Below are 11,904 nucleotides of genomic sequence, written 5' to 3'. Positions count from 1 at the left end.
ATGACCTACAGATGCATATGAATCCCATAGACATAAAAGAAATGTGTTTTGCCTGCTCACTCATGTTTTTTTTTTAAATGGAACATGCTGTGTATTAACAATTTTCCAAGGGTATGCAAACTTTTGAGCACAACTGTGTATCTATGAATTGTTCACTTCTTCAGCAAATGAACCAATGTGTATTGTGTTTGCAGAATTGCTGGCCATATCTATGTATGCATGCATATAAAATAGGAATCTTAGATTGTAAGCTCCTTGAGGGCAGGGACTAATGTGAATGTGCAGTATGTAAAGCGCTGAGTAAATTGTCAGTGCTATCTAAATACCAATAATAAATAAATCTAAATGAGCCAAATAAAGAATTATTGCAGTTCCCAGTCACCTCAGTATTTATATGCCAATATGTGATTTGCTTTTATAACAAGCTATGTAGTAAAAAATGAAGAAACTCTCTTTTTTTTTTTTTTAAAAAAGGTTTTATTAAGAGATTTATTGGAAGGTGCAAGACAAGATGAGCACTTCCAGTATCCACCTAGCAAGGATGGACAAAGCACGCTGCAAGAAGTTTTTACCTAGCCGTTTGTGATAAGAATTGCACAGGAAGCCAAGAAAGAGAGGAATAAAGGAAGAGGAGACAGCACAGCTGAGCCCACTGGAAGCCAAGCCCACCTTAAGTTGAGCCTGCTGGGAAGGAATCAATACAAATTGCTGAAACAGTACAATAAGCTACTCATGTCTAATTCCTCCTGTCATCCCATTTTCACATACAGGTAAACATTATTATTCTCAAAGTTGGGAGAGCACCGTTTAGGGTCTAGCACTTGTGCCACATTGATGGCCCAAGCTGGGGTAGCTTGATCCAGGTTAAAATGTCCAAGGCAAATTTAAAAAAAGGATTTTAGGACATCTACCCCACCAGTCCTGATTTCTGTCTTTAGGAAGGCTCATCTGTAATAAGAGCCCTGGCTGTGGGACAGCTTGGTGTGTCAGCGGAAAAGGCACTCATTTTGAGAAGACGTCTGAGGATTCGGACAGAACTCTTCCGTCTTTGGTCTCAACGGTCTTCACTACGATGCTGCGTTTGGTTCTGGAGGTTTCCAGGGGGGAGGAGTTGGCACTGCTGGCATACATGTAGCTGCCTCCCAATCCACCGCCGTACCCACTTTGTAGTCCACCAGTGTATGAACTTTGTAGTCCACCAGTGTATGAACTTTGTAGTCCACCACTGTAGCCACTGCTAACTCCTGTGGAAAAAACATACAAAACATGAGTCACCCGGAATTTGTAAATCAAAGCTGCTCTTTCTATATCAAAACTAACAAAACCTTTGGGTTATTCAGGAACCAGTTTTTAGTAGCAGGACTATAATTAACAGTTACCAGCTGATTGTCCGCTATGCATTACTGTATATCATTTGTTTTATTCTGTGTTTGAACAATGAAATATGTAGGCTGCCATTGCTGACCCCCTTCTTGGTTGTTATATCAACAGACAGGCTTCAAAGGGAACAATAAGTAACGTGTATGAAAAAGCAGATCTAGAGTAATGACTTTACCTACTACATGCTTGTTCTGCATCAGCGAATCAGAAAATATTGAAGCCAAAAACGACCAAGCAACTAACATTTTGAGAAGGAAAGTGATGGCTGTATCATGACAGGCTGCCTTTTCTATATATTCCTATTACATCCATATCTGGAACAACAAGTGCTTCAGTTATCAGATAGCTTATCTATCAGATTTTCTTGCTTGTTACACCTAGAAGGCAAATCTATCCCTTTGTCACCATACTGAAATCTACACCTGCTTCTCTTATACTTATTTCAGGTATAGGCATATATGCATTTAGGAATGAAAGCAAACTTTCACCCACATTGTCTGTTGAAGAAATAATCAGAAAACACTAATGGTACACTAAACTATAAACGAAACCGATTCTTATCAGTTGTGGATATAGGGCATTTGAAATTAAGTTCTGCCCCCATATAGAGGATGCAAATGTCACAAAAGATACAGAAGGAGAAACTAACAGTTTCTGTATCGGAGCCATCCCATCTCAATGCATTATGCATGATTCAGCACGATTGTCAGCTGTCAGTCAGTAAAAACCGGCTGGTGATCTGCTTGTTTTTTTTTACTGGTCCCGACTGTGCAATCATATTGTAAACTGTACACGTTGCCTTGGCACATCACGGTGCAGCAAACGTGGGATGTCGACTTTGACAGGCAGTACATGTGCTTGGCATGCGGTTGCAGCATGTTTTTTCAATGTAAAATCCCCCTTGAGAGGAAAAGAAAAAGGGCATCTAGGAGGCAACAGTATCAGCTCCTGAACATCTGCGAACCTCCTCTCAGTCGCCTTCTGAACAGCCATCCACCACCACTTGTGTGAAAGGGGCCTAAAGCTGGCCATACACCTATGGATTATCTGCAGATTTTCTATGGTCAGATGGAAAAAGTGCAACAGATTCCTCCATCTACGCTAAACTGGATGGAGGAATCTCCCACAGGGCCAAGCTTCAGTATTTTGCTAGTCGGCCCTGCTGGCTGCCAAAATACCTGAACAATCTGAATGGATACAGGCATTGTTCAGGTATTTTGAGTCCTCTCCTCCCCTGATTAAATACATGATGCACCACAATATCCACTTCTCCCCTGATTAAATATGTGATGCACCACAGTATCCACTTCTCCTCTGATTAAGTATGTGATGCACCACATTATCCACTTCTCCTCTGATTAAATATGTGATGCACCACAGTATACACTTCTCCACTGATTAAATATGTGATACACCACAGTATCCTGTTCTCCCCTGATTAAATATGTGATGCACCACGTTATCCACTTCTCCTCTGATTAAATATGTAATGCACCTAAAGAGGCCCTGTCACTGCAAGTTTTGCTCCCCAGCTCCAGTGGCCTTCGCTCTGACAGTTATGTGAATAGAAAGATGAATCTCTGTAAAGTGACTATTTTCTGTTTTAAAAAGAAAGAAGATGATTACCTGAGTAACCAGTGGTCTTGGTCTGAATGCTAAGGTTCTGAATGCCTGATTCCAGCCTGTAAATAAAAAGTAAATATTAAATGTAAAAAGCTGCTGCCTAAGATCTATCATTAAAAATGTATGCCAATGCATAATGCAAAAAGAGTAGCCACATGTATAATCAACATCTCTTACCTGCTCTCTTCTCCTTCCAGCAGTTTCCTGTAGGTGGCAATCTCAATATCCAGAGCTAGTTTGACATTCATCAGTTCCTGGTATTCTCTCAGTTGGCGAGCCATGTCCTGCTTGGCCTTCTGTAGAGCAGCTTCTAGCTCATTCAGCTTGCTGCGGGCATCCTTCATTGCCAGTTCACCACGCTCCTCAGCCTCTGCAATCTGTGCTTCAAGGTTTGCACGCTGTAGGAACAGATAACAAAGTTACACAGGAAATCCACACAGACAGACGGCCAAGGTCTTTTACAATCCTTTGACATTTTGTAACTTTGGGAATTTGTATGAGGAGCCTCCTAGTACAACATAAACATTTCAGTGGCTGAAGCTGATGAAAGAATACATGTTTCATGGAAAACAAATTGTATGGAGTCTGAACCCTGAACAATTAAAGTCAGTCAGCATTATAGAACTGTTTGTACATTGTAAAACCATCATAATAAATACATTTAAAAATGGTATTAACTATTACAGCTTTTTAATACACAAATGTTTAATTTCTTGGCAAATGATGTATATGGCCCACCTGTGCTTTCAGGGAGTCAATCTCAGACTGCAGCCGCGTGATGTAACGGTTGAGTTCGCTGATCTCAGTCTTGGTGTTTTTAAGGTCATCACCGTGACGTCCAGCTGATGCCTGAAGTTCTTGGTACTGTAGGACATAATAAGAGGAACTTAGCAAACAATAATGCGAGAGATTATTAGCAGATAAGCATTGTACTATCCGCCTCTCATTTTCATAGTCTTGCCTACACTTTGCTTAGAGCCATTGCTCAGTCTATCAAAACATGCATGCCTCAAAGGTGTGGAAATGAAAAAAAAAACTACTTGTCCAAGGACTAAAGCGGGGGTCCAATCTACTTGTGCACTTTGCAATCTAACAAACGTGATCAGATGCACCCCTCTCCTTCTCAGCACTACAAGTGTGAGTAAGGACCCTTGTGATAAAGGCTGTGGATCCCACTCCTATATACCAGCATAAAGCCAACCCTCTATACCAGCAAAGAGCACTAGTGTGAGAGGGCAGGAAGCACATTTCTATTCACCTAAAAAGGCATTTACAAGCCAAAACCGTTAAAAATGATAACCATTGGCAGCACAAGAATATAAAAAGGAGACTTCAGTTGGGCTCTCAGTTATCCAAAATAGACATATGGATGAATTACAAAATATACCCTTCATCTAAAGGCAATGCCTTTTAAATTTGTAAGGGACACACTCATACATTGAAGTGAATCTCTTTACATGAACATATTTCTGTGGAATGGATCATAAAGCAGATCACAAAGCATACTCTAATAGATTATAGAAACAGTGTGCTACCATAGCCAATAGTAGATACTTACAGCCAACCGGGCTTGTTAAGAGCCTACAGACAGTATAGCACCATAACAGCAAATTCTCTGCATTGTATTTTCATGTCCTGGGGACTTCATATTTATACATTTAGTATGGTTTTCTAAAGCTATCCATTAATATTTTCAGTCTCACCTTCAGCTGGTACATGCCCTCAACCTCAGCGCGGCTCTTGTTAGCAATCTCTTCATACTGAGTTTTCACTTCTGCAATGATGCTGTCCAGGTCCAAGTTTCGGTTGTTATCCATAGACAGGACAACCTGAGTATCAGAAATCTGGGACTGCAGCTCGCGGAGCTCCTGCACAGAGAGGAAAATAAAAATCAGTGAAGATTTAAACAGGACAGTGAATCTAATGTTGCAGCTTGATTTACACAAATCCATAAGCCCAATGCTTCAAAAAACGTGATGGAAATGTAACTTCTCTCAGCCACATTTCATGCATTTGGGACCCCCTCTGTCATAACCCACATATATATTTCAAAAAAGTAAAAAGGCTTATTCTCAGCATGACACAGCTGTCAATGCTGTGGATGGGCACTGACAAAGCACACCTACGCATGACTGCTGATCTTGAAGGCAGAAGTACATAGGCAACAAATTTGTTGTGTAGTCAGCTAATATGATCAACCAATTTACATACTAAAAGGTTTTTAAAAGGTAAAAAAAAAAAAAAAGGAGAAAGAGAAACACAGCACCCTTCAAGATTTGAACCGCACTACCAATAAAACTACACGAACATTTGCAAATAAATCCTTCACAGCCAATAGGAAATATATGCAAGTTTTCCAATTAAATCTGGAAAATGTAATTGCATCTTGTTAACACAAAACACTTAAAAGGCCAGGTCTTACCTCCTCATAAAGATGACGCAGGAAGTTAATTTCATCTGTCAGACTTTCCAGTCTTGCTTCCAATTGCACTTTGTTCATGTACGCCTCATCCACATCCTACAGACAAAGTGTCATGGGTTACTGATCATATGGTATGCATAAAAATTTAAAAAACAAATGAAAGAATGTAATCACTGGCTCACCTTCTTCAGCAGGACAAAATCGTTCTCCATTTCAGTACGCTTGTTGATTTCGTCTTCATATCTGTAGAAAAGCGTTATACAAATAGGTTTGAATTCATAGGGTTAAATTGGGTTAATAAAGAACTAATGAGGAAGGGGTAATGTCACTTTAAGATGAAAATGTTCCATTGCACAGAAGTTGGCAGAAATTCTTGAATATGAACGCTCCAGACATGCTATTCTCTGCACCAGCTTCCCAGTTCCCATTTATGGTTATAAAACTTCTCAATTTCGTCAACCCTTCTCATGGAGCTCCATCCCTCTTATTTAGAAATTAGATCCAAGCACAATATTTTCTCAAATGCAGACAGGAAGACAGTTGGGTCATATTAAAATAGATTACATTGAATTCTCCATAAGAGGGGATAGAGAATGAGGTTGTAACTTATTTGTAATAGAGAAATGTGTCCTTAAATAGACAGGTTGTACTGTCCCCTAGTTTTCAGCCTACAAATAGAACAATGCTGATTTTAAACTACAGTAGAGCAGAGCCGATTTAGTTTTTATTTAGTGATCCCACAAATAACGCTTCCTGTCCTTTTGGGTCTACACTTACTTCACTGTTGGGGCAGCACAGTGGTTCAGTGGTTACCACTACTGCCTTGCAGCACTGAGGTCACTGGTGCCAATTCAGGTTCAGCCAGGACATATCTACATGAAGTCTGCCTGTTCTCCCTGTGTTTGGGTGGCTTTCCTCCAGTTAGTCCCATTTCTTACCACACTCCAAAGACATGCTGGTAGGCTTGTTGGCTTCTGTCTAATTTGGCCTTAGTATGTGTAAATATGAGATAGGGACCTTAGATTGCAAACTCCATGAAAGCAGGCACGGACATATGCACAGTGTGTAACTGGCTGTTCAAATTGTTGGTGCTATATAAATAACTTATAGAGGAAGCCATGATTGTCATACAGGCTGGACTTAAAACATGTTGCCTTTGCTCATCTCCATTACATAGTGGATTAATAAGACCAGTAGTTTAGACAAGAAGTACAAGATTCTTTGTGCTTTCCTTTCAGCCCACAAAAAGTGACAAGGACACACTATTTCTGGCAAGATCCAACAGGTATTTTCTATACTTGCTAAAAATGTTCATAGCCTGAAAACAAATGCAGTCACCACTACATACAGTACAGAGAGTTAGCCAAATCAGCTCAGTACAGAAAGTGTGTTATTGGTAGGATCACCAGGTGTAAATAAGACTAAATAAAAAAGAAAACTAATGCGGTCACCACATCTAAGGACTGATGAGCTGCAATATATTATATTTTTATTTTTGGGTTTAGATACACTTTAACAGTCCCTGAGAAAGAAAATTAGAAAACGGTAATATAGATTATTGTGGGGTTTTTTTTAAGTACAGGTAAGGTATTTGCTATTCAGGAAGTTCTGAAATATGGTAAGAAAATAATCTTTGTATTTGCCTCCTTTTTATTCAGCCTTAGGTACTGGGTTTGACTCTAGATCTGGAGTTGGGGTGAAAGATCACCCGAATTCTACTGCCCTACTGCCTGACCCCATACTCTGTCTGTTAGCTTTAGAATGTGTTACTAACAGAGGGGTGTGAATAATCTTTAAACAGACTTAGACACAATTGGTTTTCTTTAAGTCAAGTCAGCCTGGCATTTTACCAGAAGTCTATTATTACCGTTCCTCAGTCAGGCCTGTGGTTTTAATGAACAAAAGGGTGACCGTCTCACATGTATTTGATTCGTTTAGAAAGGAAGCTTGAACTTACTTGTTCTTGAAGTCCTCTACCAGACCCTGCATGTTTCCAAGCTCAGATTCCAGACGCTGCTTCTCCTGACCCAAAGAGTCGAGCTGGCGGCGTAGGTTGTTGATGTAAGCCTCAAACATGCCGTCAATGTTACTGCGGGTGATTTTCTGGTTCTGGAGGAGACCCCACTTGGTCTCTAGCATCTTGTTCTGTTGTTCTAAGAAGCGCACCTACAAGGACAATAAGTATTGGATGTTATTATATAATCACATGTTCCAGGAGTAACAATATACTTCTTCGACACAGAAAGGTTCTGCTGAAAAGTTGTAACATTGTTATAAAGTACAATGCACTAAGGCAAAAAGCTTCATTGAGAAAACGTAGAATATTATCCATAGTGTTATATTGACTTTTCATCTGCTATGACTATGTACTGTAGGACATTGCCTCCTAAACTCACGCATGTTTTATATGAACAGGTGGAGTAACTCGTGTCTTAGCAATGCCATTTTGCTGTGGATATTGCAAGCACACACTGTTGGTAGAACCTGAGGGTATGTTTGGAAAAACTGCTGTAGAATATGGCGTTCCTACAGTTACTATCTATAGCTCCCACACATGGTTTTTGGTTCCACGCGGTAGACATGAACTAGGTTCTTTACTTGCAAATCCTTTTTTTTCCCTGACCTAGACAGCTACTGCAACATTTTATTCCCAGATCCATGAAGACAGCCAATGGCCATCTAGTTAGTATATGCTTCTTTATTAGACCTCTGCTCTGCCAAGACCGACTTGCTTCTAAACTCTTCACAGCTTTCATCTTGAGTACTATTTTACTAGCTCAGAATACACAAGCGAAATAAACCTGGATCAGGATGATAGCCCAGAGTATACACCTTCAAACACAGCCTGGCAAAAGCAGATCCCATTTTACTAGTAAGGCATCCTTTATGTTGTATAAAATTGAAGTTGATGGATTATTGCTTATATACAGTATACTATTTTTATACAATTTATATTACATAATTAAGACCAGGACAAATCCCAGGAACCAGGTAGCCAATGCTCCTTCAAAATTACAGCTGACGTCTAACTTACAGTATGAGGGTTTCTCTAGTTATCAACAGAGCTTGTTTTAAATAAATCTTGCTGGTTCCTGGATTGGACAGACTGGCTCCGGAATGCCATATTGGTTTGTCCACCCCTGATTTAGGTCCCTTTCACCATGCTGTTCTGATCATATCCACCTGTCAGGTATTTCGGATCTGATCGAAAGCTCAATGTTAGTCTGTAGGCAGGTGTCCTTTTACATCCGATGACCTCTGAGTCCATCAGACCTAAACACGATGGATTGGAGGCAAAAGCATGCAAATGGACACACATCCATTTACATCTGCCTGTCCACAGACCCAACGTGTTTGTAAAGCTCAGTTTGCAGGATGGTGAAAAAAAACTGAACAGACAGAGATGTAACAAAAGTGATATCTGTGCCGTTCTGCTTTGATTCAGCAGGGGATCCATTCACAGATTTCCTGCTGATTGGGTCAGCCACCACCCATGCGAAAGGGGCCTTACAGAGCATTTCTGGCTCTCTGGCCTGTCTGTGTACTGGATATCTTTTAACAGTTAAATGTGCAACAGTCATATACCAAACATGGGTAAAACTGCTGTATTATCGTCTTTTGAATTAAAGACTATCTAATCAACACAAAATACCACAACTGGAAACAGCTGGGTTTAATATTATAGTGATCTATTACAGTTGAATTATCTGAATGCTTGCTTCACTTATCACTTCTGAATAAGTCAAACTTTATACTGTTTGTGTTCCGTTCTCTTGTTTCTACGTTGGTATTGCTGATTATCCTCAGGCTCTTATACAAAGAAATTAACTTGTTTTTTTCTATACTTGCACCTAGTGGCTGCATATGCTTAAAAAATATGAAATGCTTCAGGTAAATGCAGCAAACTCAGATACAGATTTACACTTCTCTTCAGAATAGGAATATCACTTTAAGCGAAGTAGCAGCTTATATTAGCAGTGCCATTAAATAATAATAATCCAGTTCTTGGTGTCATTTATGACACGTCGTTATGAGGTGTTGCTGGATTTTCTGGCAGAAGGCGAACTTTAACCACAAACTATTAAAAGAAAAAAGCTTCATCTGGACAGTACAATGTCAGCTCTCAAACAGGTTGAGGCGGCTGTGCAGCTGTTGCTTCTGCCCAGCGTGTGAAATGGAATCAATATTGGGAAAAGAATGTGACCATAAAACCGACAGAAAGATAGACAGAAAGATAGATAGATAGATAGATAGATAGATAGAATTATCAATGAAGAACAAATGTGTCGATATTTATAAATAGTAATTAAAGGGACTTCTACATTTTAGCACTTCATCTACCAGGAAGGCTGTAAATGTTATAAAGAACAGACAGATCTCCCTGGCAGAAGTCAATGATATCTACTGGGGAGGTCGATGGGCACCAGAAGACTGGAATTTGGCACCGTGTCACAGCTGTGGGTGTGGCAGTCCTAATATGTTACAAAGGATCATTATGAATGTTAGAAAAGATTATAAAAAATCTGCAGGCTCTTGAATACTGTGCAGACTATTGACCCCTACTAATAAAATGGCTACTATGCAAGTAACACACAGGAACATTCAGTAACATTTCAGGATCAGTTGAAAAGCCATCAGAAACAGGCAGTGATCCTCTGCTAACATAACGTTCTTCATTTTCAGGGACAGCTGACATTTTCAGGATCTGACTGTAGCTAATATTCAGATCAAACTGTCATACAACATGCATGGTTTTACTCTTTTCTTAGCTTAATTCCTAACTAGAATGTTCTCAGAACTTTTTCATCAGTATCTGCAAAGCAGTATGCAAACATACATATACAGGATCACATTCATTTGGGATTTCTTTTTTCAAACAAAACTGTAGAGGACACATTTAGATACACCAGACAAGCAAATGGTTCTGGAAAAATGATTTTAAATGCTAGTAACTATGGACAAGGTTAAATAAATGTATCAGGTAATGGGCACTGAAAGTAAGGGGGTATTGTGCCAATTAATGGTTGCTCAAAGAGGGTCTGATGCCAGATATAGTGTGCTAAAGGTAAAAGGGTATTGTGCCAGGTAATGGTTGCTGAAAGTAAGAGGGTCCTGTGCCAGGTAAAGGGAGCTAAAAGTAAGAGGGTGCTGTCCTATGTGATGGGAGCTCAAAGTAAGAGGGTACTGTGCCAGGGAAAGGGAGCTAAAAGTAAGAGGGTCCTGTGCCAGGTAAAGGGAGCTAAAAGTAAGAGGGTCCTGTGCCAGTTATGGTTGCTGAAAGTAAGGGGGTCCTGTGCAAGGTAATGCTTGCTGAAAGTAAGGGGGTCTTGTGCCAGGTAAAGGGAGCTAAAAGTGAGAGGGTCTTGTGCCAGGTTAAACAAGATAAAAGTAACACGGTCCTGTGCCAGATATAGCATGCAAAAAGGTAAGGGGGTCTTGTGCCAGCTAATGGTTGCTGAAAGTAAGAGGGTCTTGTGCCAGGTAAAGGGAGCTAAAAGTGGGAGGGTCCTGTGCCATGTAAAGGAAGCTGAAAGTAAGAGGGTCTTGTGCCAGGTAAAGGGAGCTAAAAGTGAGAGGGTCCTGTGCCAAGTAAAGTGTGCAGAAACATAAGTAAAAGGGTCCTGTGCCAACTACCCACCTTGTCAATGAAGGAAGCGAACTTGTTGTTGAGGGTCATGATCTGCTCCTTCTCCTGGGTCCTCACTATGTGGATGTTGGGGTCGATCTCCAAATTGAGGGGTGCCAACAGGCTCTGGTTGACGCTGACATGGGTGATCCCGGCAGAGCCCGCACCTGCCCCCTGCCCACCATAAGCCGTCCTGTACCCGCTGCCGAACCTGGCACCCCCTCCATAGCTGGAGCCCAGACTGAAGGACCCCGTGCTGGCTCTGGCCCCTACTGGCCCCCCGCTGTACGAGAAGCTGCTGAAGCCGGAGGAGCGGGGCACGGCGCTGCTGGAGGTGCGGTAGGTAACTTTGCTCATTTTGATGGACATGGTGGCTTCTGGTTGCGCACTGTACAGTCTGGAGCGGAGATCAGAGGACAGACTGCGGCGACTTCTACACCCTGCCCTTATATGTAATCAGCCCGACAGAGGGCGGGGCACCAGTCTGTCCTCACCTGAGTGGCTGACTGTGCCATGGGAGGGCGGGGCCAACCACCTGCCAGCGCACGCCGACACTAGAGGGGGCACCTGCCCGGGCAGCAGGAGAACCTGGCACTCAGGGGGTTAGTCAGAGGGTCCCAGGAAACAGGAGTGGAGGGGGTGCCAGCCTGTGGAGACTTTCACTTGTGAGGGTGTTAGTTAGACTTGGATAAAAGTTCTTGTGCCATAACATAGTTCCGATGTTGATTGTGCCATGGCATGCTGGGTACTTTGTAATGTCAGATTGTATGTCATTATTAATGATAGATACTATGTTTGTATAGCAGCAGCTTGCAATACAGATCGCAGCAGCTTGCAATGCAGATCACATAGG

General features: G+C 41.3%; 1 protein-coding gene across 2 annotated transcripts; it reads right to left on the bottom strand.

Annotated features, from left to right (window-relative positions):
• Positions 1-467: 467 nt before the first annotated feature.
• KRT8 (keratin 8) lies at positions 468-11,468 on the bottom strand. Of its 2 annotated transcripts, none has more exons than XM_018567469.1 (9): positions 11,064-11,468; positions 7,383-7,591; positions 5,608-5,668; positions 5,426-5,521; positions 4,707-4,871; positions 3,742-3,867; positions 3,181-3,401; positions 3,007-3,062; positions 468-1,244 (listed from the first exon to the last, which is right to left on the bottom strand). In XM_018567469.1, exons 1-9 carry the CDS (start codon positions 11,418-11,420, stop codon positions 1,003-1,005), a joined length of 1,533 nt encoding a protein of 510 aa, XP_018422971.1. In that variant the 5' UTR covers positions 11,421-11,468; the 3' UTR covers positions 468-1,002. The 2 variants fall into 2 exon arrangements, with proteins under 2 accessions (XP_018422971.1, XP_018422973.1); XM_018567471.1 differs by having other exon boundaries at positions 682-1,241; positions 3,016-3,062.
• Positions 11,469-11,904: the final 436 nt, after the last annotated feature.

This window comes from Nanorana parkeri, unplaced genomic scaffold (genome assembly GCF_000935625.1).
Source record: "Nanorana parkeri isolate BGI_ZX_2015 unplaced genomic scaffold, ASM93562v1 scaffold1053, whole genome shotgun sequence".
In the NCBI taxonomy this organism is placed as follows: domain Eukaryota; kingdom Metazoa; phylum Chordata; class Amphibia; order Anura; family Dicroglossidae; genus Nanorana; species Nanorana parkeri.
Note: the sequence above shows the minus strand (reverse complement) of the source record. Positions and strands in the feature narration are given on the sequence as shown.